Source organism: Pithys albifrons, chromosome 5 (genome assembly GCF_047495875.1).
Source record: "Pithys albifrons albifrons isolate INPA30051 chromosome 5, PitAlb_v1, whole genome shotgun sequence".
Taxonomy (NCBI): domain Eukaryota; kingdom Metazoa; phylum Chordata; class Aves; order Passeriformes; family Thamnophilidae; genus Pithys; species Pithys albifrons.
Genome location: NC_092462.1, coordinates 64,958,485 through 64,971,016, shown reverse-complemented (window position 1 = coordinate 64,971,016; position 12,532 = coordinate 64,958,485). Strand labels below are relative to the sequence as shown.

The 12,532-nt window shown below is 38.1% G+C and overlaps 1 protein-coding gene across 12 annotated transcripts in view; it reads left to right on the top strand.

The window, feature by feature from the left end:
• ABLIM2 (actin binding LIM protein family member 2) overlaps nucleotides 1-12,532 on the top strand; it is a 147,222-nt gene that overhangs the window by 59,913 nt on the left and 74,777 nt on the right. For all 12 annotated transcript variants that reach the window (XM_071556871.1, XM_071556866.1, XM_071556872.1 and 9 more), the window contains exons 4-5: nucleotides 6,787-6,902; nucleotides 11,456-11,582. In XM_071556871.1, coding sequence (XP_071412972.1) covers nucleotides 6,787-6,902; nucleotides 11,456-11,582 — 243 coding nt within the window. The remainder of the gene's footprint in view (nucleotides 1-6,786; nucleotides 6,903-11,455; nucleotides 11,583-12,532) is intronic.

Here is a 12,532-nt window from a genome sequence, read left to right as displayed (position 1 = left end):
GGCTCTTAAAAAAATTCAGCTTTTAATTGCATATTTGCTCTGGTGGCATAAAGTTTGAAGGCTTAATCCCTTCTTCTTCTACTGCTGTTCATAGTCTACTGAAACAGTTGTGTTTTTTCATGATAATGCCTAAAACTAGGAATGAGTGGAATAATAACAACATAGATTGAGCAACTCTTGCAGATTACATACTTAACTCTAATTTCCCAGAAGTGAGTGAGCAATCTTATTCTTACAGCTTTATTAATTGGAAGGGACTGTGTCCTCCTGGAGCTTGCCAAAGACGTTGTCTCTGAAAGCTTCTTGTGTTTGTAGAAATGAAATAGAAAGTGAGAGAAAATTGAGGCTGGATATAGCAATAGAAGCTGAGTTGTATTAAAACATACGGCTGACAGAGACAGGGTAGTGTGGCTCTTACGCCGGATGCAAAAGGGCAGGACATCCAGTCTTTTAAAAAGAAATTGGTTGTCATATCTCTAATAATACTTCTGAAAATGGAGTTTTCGGGAGACAGTGTGTTAGTAAGTTGTATTGATTTATTAAGCATATGGTCTGTATAATGTAATGTACTTAGATTTCAGTGTTACTGGTGAGCTGTGTGTACATCGGATATCAAAGAACTGGGGTTTGGTTTTATGGGTTAATATAATTAGTGAAGTTGGAGGGGGGAGGTGTTTGTGCACCCAGGTGGAGGACTGAATATAATAGTTACCATTTAGTTTCAGTATTCCTATAGTTAAAAGTTGGAAAAAATTGTGACACGTAAATGATGAGAGAAGGACAACTTGTCTCTTTGCTGAGGAATAGATTAGCACATATATCCAGGTTAATAAGGAAACAGGCTCATGTTTGCTTTACAGAATTTGGGTATCTATGTTGGGGGTTTTTTCTGAGTTCAGGAAGTTTTCTTTTGGAACAGCAGATTGACAGAAGCTGAATATGTGCCTTGTAGAGGGGAATGCTGTGTGGAGTGGCAAGAGGCAGCTACATATGCTCTTCAAGGGGTTGAGTGCCAAACCCAAACCCAGGTATAAAACAGCTCTCAATCCATTTGTATTTTTATTATCTTCAAGAAGGTAATTCACTGTCACCAGGCAGTTGAAAATAAAAATTCAGAAAGCTGAATACTTTTTATTTTTTCAACAAAGGATTTGTAGTCCTACATCTGTCACTGCCATTTCTAGAAAGAATCTGAGATATTTTTTGTATTAATGCCTTAAGAAACTAGGATAATACTGAATATTAGAAGTTCAAATTCAGTTCATTCTTAAACATACCAATTATGTCAGACTTTTTAAATATGCTAAACCTTTTTAATTGCTCACTTCTTTTTAGTGATGCTGAATTTGAAAAGAGTTTGGTTCCCACTTAAGCAGTACGGGGTGCTTTTTAAGGCATCTTATGAAGTGGTATTCTTCATCTGGCTGTTGAGAGCAAGATTTTGAAATCAAACTGTTGTTCTTGGAATTTTGATTCTAATCCAAATATATTTATTAATATATGGCTCTTCCTGAACAAAGGAGTGGTGTTGTACAGCTCTTCTGGTTTAGAATCTGCTGCTCTTCAGCTGAACAATCTAGAGCATAAGTCCTATGAGCAGTGGCTGAGAGTACTGGAGTTAGTTAGTCCGGAGAAAAGAAGGCTCAGGAGAGACCTTACCATTCTACAGCTTTCTGAAAGGAGGTTGTAGTGAGGTGGGTGTTGCCTCTTCTCCCAGGCAACTAAAGATAGGACAAGAGGAAATGTTTTTGAAGTTGCACCAAGGGGGGTTCAGATTGGATATTAGGAGTTTCTTTAGTGAAAGAGTGGTTAAGAATTGAAACAGGCTGCCCAGGGAAGTGGTGGAGTCAGATCACTGGAAGCATTCAAAGCTGAAATAGACATGGCATTACATGATATGGTTTAGTGGGCATGGTGGTATTTGGTCAAAGATTGGCCTTGATGATGTTGGAGGGCTTTTCCAACCTTAATGGTTGTAGGACTCTGTGATGCTATATGGACCATACCTATAGCCCTAGAGTAATGTAAGATGGAAGGGATCTGTGAGGGTCCTGTGTTCCAGCCCCTGTCTCAAACCAAGTCCAATTTGAGCAGGCTGCTGATGGTATTCATTTAATGTATTTCTAAGGATGGAGATCCATCACTCTCTGAACAGTGTGTTCCAGCATTGGACAAGCTCATGTTCCAGCTTATGTCTACTGGTTCTTGTTGTTTCACTTTGCAACTTTTGAGAAGAGAATGGCTCCAATTTCATGTACATGTGATCAGGTAGTTTTAGACAGCAATGAGATCTCACCTGAGTATTTTAAGGCTGAAAAAGTACATTTCCTGCAGCCCTTGCCCACGTGTCCCGTGTTGCAGCTCTGGGCTAGCCACCTTCCCTCCTCTCCCTCTGGTAAATCTTGCCCTGAGGAGCCCAAGATGGTACCTGCTGCAGTCTCATAAATTATGAACAAAAGGGAAGATCACAGCGTTGGACCTGCTGGCTACACAAATGCACCCCAGGATGTGGTTGGTCTTCTTTGCTGCAGGGACACTTCACTGACTCATGTCCAACCAGGACACCTACATCTTTTTATGCCTTTAAGCTGATTAACCCCTGTGGTGTACTTGTGCATGGGGTTGTTCTTCCCTGGCTGCAGAACTTAGCATTGGCCCTTGTTGAAATTCGTGTAGACAATTGATAGCCCATAATACTCACTTTGTATCATCAGTTTTCATCCCCAGAGTCAAATTCATCCCTATGGAGCAACCTTAAAGGATGTGATTGTGCCAGGTACAAGTTAGAGCAGAATTTGATCCTGTTGGTCCTTAGGCTGCAGCCTGACATTATACCTGACCTAGCGTAACTGCAGTCAGCTACTGAAATTAATACCTTTGCTCTCCCCACAACCCCAACTGTATGCCTCTGTTTATTTTCATATCTCAAATTTAGTTGACTGTTCAGCCACAAAGTCAGATTGGCCTTTTAAAGAATAGACAGCCATCCATTTGCTGTGGAAAAAAAAAAAAGAATATTTTCTTTTGTCCCAGAAAGCCTGAATGACTTGCCCACAGCTACATAGACTGAGGCATGGTGCAGAAAAGGACAAGACCATGACGTGACTTTTTGGTGTCAGTACACAGTTAACCCTGGATTAGGCTGATGGTCATTTGATGTTTTACAATATAATTTTGTTGGTGACCTCCATTTTTTTTTCTGGATTTGCAAATATTGTAGGCAGGTGGGTAAAACAAAATTCACTGGGAAATGAATCATAAATGTATTAAAATTCTACAAGCCATTTCAGAGAGCTGCTTTAAAGATGCTCTTAATTCTCATTTTAAAAATAGATTATCCAACTGTGAAAATCTCACTGAATATTTATTAACGGATAAGTAGCTATTTAAAACCCTGTCCTGATTTCAGCAATACCTAGCAATGTTCAGTGGGTGACTGGTGGTGAGATATCATTGTATTTGAAGGCAGATATGCTGCTCTTAACCTAAAATTCTATATATAGTCCTGCTCACAAGTTAAAGAGCTCAGAAACTGACACCTTGTTAATTGACTGTTACCACCTACTGTTGTGCCTTCACTCGAAATGGCAATGATTCTCAAGCAGAGCTGCTTGTGAAAGGGAGAGGTCAGATGTTACGGAAATACTGGCATGTGTTTGGTATGAATTCTGGATTCCAAGTGAACAAGACAGTGAAGCAAGCTCTGAGCCTTATTTATAGCTTTAGAAGACTTGTGAGGGAAGGAAACATCTGTCTGTACCTTTGGGTGGGCAACTTCCAAGGAAGATTCTCAGGGTTTTTCGTAGAGCAAAGTATCTTGGGGATTTGGAAAAGAATAAATAATTGAAATTGTTGCCCTCTTCCATTGAAATGGAAGGTCACTGTGATTAGTGACTAAAATCTTAGAAAATAAACCAAGTATGATATGTTAAAGGGCTAAGAAAGCCCCCACATGCCCTCTCCTCTAAGGAGACTGTGACATGCTGTAGTGCCTGTGAGCTTTGACATGTTTGTGAGTGTCATCTGCCTGGCTCTCTCTTTGCCCCATAGGAGATCAGTTATCAAATTCTTTCCTTCTAGTTTTAATTTCTTTTTTTTAGATTGTCCAATTGCTTAATGTAGATGAGCCAGTTCAAAGTGGTCAGTCCCCGCTTCTCATTACTGCTTGGTGTGTCTGTTTGAGATGGGCTTCTGTGTTCAGCTGCAAGTTCAGCTGGATCTTTATTAGGTGTATCATTGAGTCAATAACATGTATTAACCTTGTCCCTGACTACTGATCCTAATGTATTAGATACAAGGCTGCTCAGTATCAGGGTCATTATTTAGAGCAGTGAATTGCTGTGTATCACTATCGCCAGGATTATTAATGATGCAAAGCCTTCTGTTTTACTGAGACATCTCATGAGAGCCCAGCTGGGTCATTAGCTGAGTCCCAGTCTTGGTCTCCATAGAGACAGTGGTAAAACATAGTTGTAGGTAACATCCTGCCTAGGGCATGCAGCTGTGCATAAGAATGGAAGATGGAAGGGTAGTTTTATGGCAGTGAGTGTAGTTGTCTGGTTGTATGAGTGGAGCAGGTTACTGGTTTTGTGGAGGTTTAATATGAAGCAGATTGGCAGTGGTTATAGTAAGTCTAGGTATCTGTAACGCAAGATGAGATGTCCTCCTAAAAATGTGTAGGAGATTGATTACAAGTTCTTGTCTCAGTTCTGGAACAGTTGACATGCCTTGTCATGTGTCTTTCCACATCAGTTAGTAGTGCTAAGTTCTAGAATTGATTTGGTAATATTTTGTTAAAGTGAAAACATGATGAAATGGTTTCTTTCACAGTGGCGGTAAAAAACTAGGGCAGTATTTGAAATATGTCACTCTATTTTTGAGACAGTTTTTTGTAATTAGTCATTAATTTATATTACCTATATAGAAGTGTATCACATTTACCAATTTTTATTCAAATATATGTATGTTCATTTGAATAAACTTCGGGTTGGACCAGATGAGCTTCAGAGGTCCTTTCCAACCTCAAGTGTGCAGTTATATTCATGAAACCCTTTTATTGTTCTGCATATTAGAAGTCTCTCTGACTTGAAGAAGTAAAAACTTCTGTTGCAAACAACAGTTATGACCTAAAAAGATGTTTGGTTTTGGTTGTTTGGGGTTTTTTTTACATAACCCAGAAACTTGTTGCTGCTGGATTGCTGCAAGACAGGACAGACTTGTTCACTGGAGTGTGGCTTCATCACATCCTGTCTATCACACTAGAGACAGTGTTGTCTTCTGATTAAGTTATTGAGTAAAATTCATGGTAGAAAATCCTCTCCTAAATAGGTGGAAGTTTGGGACATCTAACATGGTATTGGGCCTGTTTGTACCAGAGTCACACACAGAGCGTTCAGTTGTGTCAAAGAGCAAGACAATTTTAAAATTTATTTCCATAAAATATCTTTCCTTGTTGTAACATTGGATAAGTGAGGAGGTAGCAAGTATTTGGAGTTAAAGTCGTTAGCAAAGGGAAAAATAAAAGGTGAAAAGTGGAATTCATTACCATATACCCAAAAACATAGTAATATTTAAACTCCATGTATCCTCATGATTTTTAAATTATCTCCAGTGTCCAAAATGAATGGTAGCATTAGACACTCTTTTAGCTGGTTTCAAATAGATTTCAGTAACATCATATAGAAAAGACAGGATTGCTTTTGTTCTATGACTAAGTAATAAAAAGTTTCTTTTAAATGGAATTCAAATGTAAAGTAAGCTACTCCTAGATGGTTTAGGGAGCAAAATAGTGTTTAAGTTCAGGAAGAAGTATTTGTGCAGCTTTTGTAGTGAAGACAACCTCTCAATTGGTATGAATTTGATAACATTTGTGGGCGAATGCCCCACAGAGATTTAATTAAATGTTAATGAAATAATCTGATCAGATGGACGTCACCATGAGGCAGAAGGTCTGTGTTGTGTTTGTGCCCCAATTAAGCCTTATTTTGATAGTTTACATGGAATTTAGTTGGACATGAGCTTTGGGTGGAGTGAAATGTGTTTCTAAATCCTCACCATCCTTTGCTGCATATGAAGTGATTTGTCCATCTGGTCCCCTTAGAGAAAAAAACCTAAGCAGTTTCTGTGCCCAGACAAGAAAGCACATGGCAGAAAGCTTTTTGTTTTAAGGACATTGATAAAAAGGAAGGATTTAATTAAGTGTAAGGAGAGCTGTTGTTGAGTAGGGCAAACAAGTCATGTAGACACTGGGTTTTATAAATGGGATACACTTTCTCCTTTGGGAGTTCACCAACATTTGCTTTCTGAGCATATAGATTAAGAGAAGGACTTTGATGTGGTAAAAGTTGAGAGGAAAAATGCTGGGTTTTTAATGTATAAAAAACATCACTCTCATACAGCATTATAACAACACAAGAGCAGCTGCATTTGCCTGTTTTTACTCCCTGTAATGCCAATTTTATTTTCATTCTGTAACTGATCTTGTTAGTGATCATCAACCCTGGCTGATACTATGTTTCTTAGATACACAAGGATTTGGACTTCAGTGCTTTTGTGTCTTTAGATTTATTTTTTTTTCTGAGAAGCTGTAGAATCTGCATTTGTAATTGTCTGTTTGATATGTCCCTTTGATACTTTAACCTCCATATGGCTGGAAAACCATGAATGAGAACAGAGCAGGCAGAGCAAAAGAAGCCAGAGTAGTAATCAGTTCCTTAGTGGGAAGATATTTAAGTTTGATAAAGACATGAAACTGTAACCAGTTTGCTTTTGTTTCCACTGTTGTAGGTTGCCTTTCCCTGCAGGCGACCGGGTAACTTTTAATGGGAAGGAGTGCATCTGCCAGAAATGTTCCCTGCCCCCTTCCAGCAGTGCTGGCTCTTTCCCTGTACAGAACCTGCGGAGTAAGTAGAGATTTCTGCTCTTTTCAGTCAGTACTTCTTAGCCTGCACAAGTTTAAAGAACAGAATTTTACACCAATATGTGTTACTGGAACTTCTACCACTGTGATGCATAAGAGGTGTCATGAAATACAGTGTAGTCAAAATACATGAAAAAGTGTATGGTGGTTTTCCAAGAAAATCCGATATTAAAAAGAAACACAGATGGTGCTATTATAGGATTAACAATTCACAGAACCTCTCAAAAAATTGATTAAAACTGAACTAAATCAAATTATTTGGAGAAAACCATAATATAGATGTTAATATTTTTAAGGATTTAGTCTAAGTCCAACTAAAATAAAATCTGGTGTGAGATTTACTAATTTGTATGTGTTCCAGAAAATATCAGGGACAGGACTGCATGGTAAGTGCTACACAGGAATGTATGAAATGTGACTGGGGGACATTTGCCTTGACCTCAGTACTATTGTGTACTAGCAGAAAATAGAAACACTACAAAGAAATGTGGTCTTTTCACACCAGCTTTTTTTGCAGTAGATCATAGAGTGATGGTGTTGCTGTGGACTCTGTACTGCTATTTTGCTCATGAAGTGCTGCCACGCTTTAGGAGTCCACCAATACCTTCATGTAATTATCAACAGTAGCAATTCAATTAAACAGCAAAGATGGAAATATTTTTATTGATTATCCCATGAAGCTGGATTCAGTGTGGCTTGTGGATTGCTCATCTTCCTGTAAGGAATCTAGTGGGAGAGATCTTTCCTTTTTTATTCTGTTTTCTTTCCCCCCCCCGGCATTTCTCTACAGAAATTTTCACCATCTCCTTTCTACAGCTTGTCAGCAAAAGCTGCTGTGTGAATGCAGTGAGAGATGCTCTGCTGCTTTTCTCTTGCATATGCCATTCTCTTTGGAGGAAGGGATGGCTTCCTCTTGTAGCTGCTTTCTCCTGTCACTTATTCAAGTGAAGGATCACCCTTAGTCGTCTTTACTGACTGCACTTGCAAATCCATACTTTAATGGCCTATCATCTCTTTGTCTCCTTGTCATATGGGAAAAGTGCCTTTGACTTTAATGAACATTATTTGCCTGGTTGAGTACTGACAGAAAAAGTTCATTTGATTATCTGTGATACAGAATCCTTTAATGTATTTACATTCACTGTCTCTGTACTCACACACACCCGCCATGGAGAGTTTTTCTTGCATTGCACTTGCCCAGCTCTCGGGTCTTGGGACTCAACTACACTGAGTCTCCCCAGGACACAGATTCCTGCAAACCTGAGCAAACCACTTGCCTCTGAAGGAAACAGCACTGGAAGCCTATCTTTGTGGCAAAACCTGACCTTGGAAAATGAAAGTTTAGCTTTTCCCCAAATTAAATCTCAAACGTATTTATTTATTTATTTAAACCTCAAATACATGTCTGCATTAAATCTCACTAGAAATGGATAAAGTCTTTCCACAGGTTTCAGTGGAAGTGGTTAAGAGTCTTGCTCCAAACTTGGATCATACCTTCCACCCTGTGGACTGGACTTTAAAAGGAACTCATCTGAGACTAATCAGTTCTGCTTTTCAAACCATGTACTGAGGGAAGTGAGCTGATAGGTGAAATGACTTCTCAAACGGCAAACTAAAGTCTTTACATCTCCTGCAAGTGAATTGCAACCTGGTGGTGTCACGATCCCAGACAAATGTCAGCCTTTATCTGTGTAGACTATGTTCTTTCTTATCTCTTCCATACTGCCATTTCCCCAGTGTCTTGCAATGCAGTAACAGGCCAGCATCTCCTGATTTAATGGTGACATGCAGCTCCCAGCTGACCATGATGCTGGGAAGCTCATGGGACTCAGCAGTGGCATAATCCAGTCTTGATATGAGGACTAGATCTTTGATGGGTCAATAGGAAGGACTGCAGCACAAGTTCATGCAACAGGGTATGTAAGAACCTGACCAGTGACAATATACAGAAAGTTAGCAAAATGTCTAAAAAGATACCAAAGAATTTGGGAAACATTCAGATTAATATGTAATATGTGAAAGAGCAATATGTAATTCCAGCTATTTTCCAACACCTAGTCCTTAGGCTAGATCCAGTGTTTCAGGAATAAACAAGCACTGTCAGAGACATCCTGGTTGAACTGTGGAACTCAAAGTCCAGAATGGCTGGCTGTAGCTATCTTACATATTACATAAAATAGTGAATGACATATCTCCTTGTTTTAATGATAGCTTTCTTGGAAAAGACCTTAGTGTTTTAAACAAACAACTTTTTTTAATGGTGCATAAAAAACATATGACTTCGAGCAAGCTTATTCAAGGAGCAATTGCTACATATTTATCTCAGTAATGCTTTCAGGACATCTCTTGGGGCTCACTGTGAGATCCCAGCATCACTTTCCTCTCCAACTATCCTTCTGTTTTCATTCTTCTATTTCAGTTCTGACCTCTTTTATGCTTTCCATTTGGAAGAAATGAAGAATGTCAAATACTTGCTTTTTGCCTGAGTCCTTGAATTTTTTATTATTATATAATAGATGATAAACCTCTCTGGTTTGCTGCATTTTATCAAACCCTAGCTCTAAACTTGTGACAATGTTGACGTTGAAAGAGTATTGGGGTAGAATATCAACATGTAGCAGCAAATTGATGTGTTCTGCAGAGTTACTGGTTGAAATTAGTTGAGTCACCAAAGGGTGCTGCATCCAAGATGGGAAAAAAAAGGACATCACATCAGTAGGCACTGTTGGCATAGCAACCACAATATTTGTTTGTAATTACCTGGAATTTAACAGCAGTTTGGAATAAAAAAGTAGCTCACAAAAGGCTGTATTTCTGCCCACCCAAGCTTAAACTAGATGAAAGGTGAATGACATCTGAGCACATGGTGTGTTATTCAATATATGAAATAAACCCTCAACAAGTGAGATTAAATTAGATTACCAGATGAATCCTCAGTGCAGAAGAGATCACAAGCAAATGTCTGATTGCAGTTAAACAATAGATACTGCAGAATATGGCAGGGAATTAATCCAGGCACACCCCCAAATGTTCTTTCTTATTAGCAAAACTCACATGTTCTGATCTGTGGTGCACACGCTTTTATGCTAGGCTAGTTTTCACGTATTTGTGCTCTACAGGGTAACATTAGGCACATTATTGCTCCCTTAATCCATTCCAAATCCACTAAAGTAAAATATGAACTATCCTTTATTGTTGTGCACTCAGAAGTGAAAAATTTACAATTGCACTTACAGTGTCTCATTAGGGTCATGTAACCAACTAAATAGAATCTTAAATCAGAAAGTTTTTAAGAGGACTGTTCAAATGTTTTAATGAGATCCTAGGTTTGGAGTTCTTTCTTAATAACTAGATAAATCTTTTTAATGCTTTTGTGTATCTTTCTCTTCAATGGAAGACATTGCAGATTTTTTGCTTTGTTTTGTTTGGGGTTTTTTTTCTCTTCTGGCATCTCTAAATGATTGCCTTTCAGGGTTTGCCTTTTCTCTAGAAAATTCTTGGTATACCTGAAGAATTCCTAAAAGTATTTGAGGATTTTTTTCACATGAGATGGAAGATGCCTTCTGGTGGATTGGAAGGATTACTTAGATACTGATACTAATATCAGTTTATTGCTGGTACTTGTCCCTGTTTTTCCACATATTCTGACTATTTTAACATTTAGTTAAAGAAATTATACATATACAGGAAATTTGCAAAATGGAGAGTGAATGAGAGATAGACCTTGTTGGATATTAGAGGGTTCATTTAGGATATAGAGAACCAGATCCAAATCCCATGTCCATGTAGCACCTCTAAACAGGGCACTCACTGGTGGACTGTTTATGTGGAAACTCAGTGTAGATTTGGATTTTACTAACTTAGTCAAAAGCATCCATCATTAGGAAAAAGGCAACCAAGCCCCTCAAAACTCTTGTTTTCAATTACTTTTTCCGAGGAGCCTTATATAAGTGAATTTCTATAAATAATAAATATGTGGCCAGCCAACACTTTAACATATTGCAATGTCACTACTCCTCAGGAATTTGGAATGGCTCTTTACAATTGGTGTGTTTTTCCTGGTTACAGGAAATTTCATATCAGAATTTCACCTTGGATTTTCTCATGGTTGCTGAAATAATTTTGAAATAATAAGTAAATCTTGTAGATTGAGACCAAAGTCTAATATGAAGAATCAATTATTTGCTTTAATCTGGGTGTTTTTTATTTATTTTATTGGGCTGATTTGCAGTACTTGATAAATTAATCATCAAAACTTCAGATCTTTTAAACACAACATAAATCAAAATAAAGCCTAGGTCTGTAGCAAAATTGAGTCATCAACTCTTTTCTTTGAATAATTCACATCTGCTAGCCATGTCAGGGCATTATTAGGGCAGCAACATTTGTAATCCATCAGGAGCAGCCAGGAGTGAGTGTCAGAACCCACACGAGCTGTTACTGGGACACTGATGCATCCTTGTACTGCAGTAACCAGTACTGTTGCATGACCACCTAAAGTGTATGATTCACTCATATTGGATTTTTCTCTTGCAGATTGTGGGGGTTGTGGTTCAGAAATAAAAAATGGTCAGTCCTTGGTTGCCTTGGACAAACACTGGCATTTGGGCTGTTTTAAGTGCAATACATGTGGCAAGCTACTGAATGCAGAGTACATCAGCAAGTAAGTTGAGGAGCATTTTCACCTGTTTTCAGCATTCTTTTAATGCCAAATAATTAGTTTATCATTACGTATCCTTTAGTTTTTGTTTATGTATGTTTGGAGATATTTAAGAGATTAGAGACTATTGTCTTAATTATTACCTAAATTGTATTAAAAGCAGAAAAAAATGAAGTAAAGTAAAGTAGAAGTTAAATTTGTCCATTTACCTGGAATGGTACTTTACAAAGCAAGTGTGCTATATGAAGTCAATGGGTGGAGTATGTTTCAAAACCCCCATTGGTGCTCCCTTAGTTATGTATGACTTTGCTCTGTGTAATGCTGTAATGTGAACAAGCAGATACTGTCCTTTCCATGTGTTTTACATAAGCAGAAATGTTCATCAGAAGTTCATTAAGGAAGTATGTATCATGCTTTTCTGCTGCTCCAGACCCTTGTGCTGTCAAATTTGGACTGAATGTGATGATAGCACTGAGAAACAGCACAAAGCACACACACAGACCATGTCCCATGTCAACACTCTCATCAGGCCGGTGAGATACAGGGCTTTCACTGGCCAAGGCACCTGGGATTAATTTCTGCTTCAGAGAAGTGTGTTGAAATGTTGAAATTTTCTTAACCAGCATAGTAACTTAATCACCAGTGCCCAGAGATGATGGAGTTTCAGAGCCCATGTCCCATTGATTTTCAACAACTCTTTGAATTTAGATTAGTAAAAGCATAACATTTAATTTCACAGCTTGCACTGGAGAAACAAGATTTATAAAAAAGGTGTTCTTAAATAAGGTTTTATATTATCTGAAATGTTGTGCTACTCTGCTGCATTTTAGTACACTTGTTTTTTTACTTGTTATTTAATAATAAACGCCCATAGTTGGTAAAAATAAAGTTATTGCGAAATACTCTTTTTTAAAAAGTTAAATGCCAAACAAAATAACTCAAGAGAAGAAACA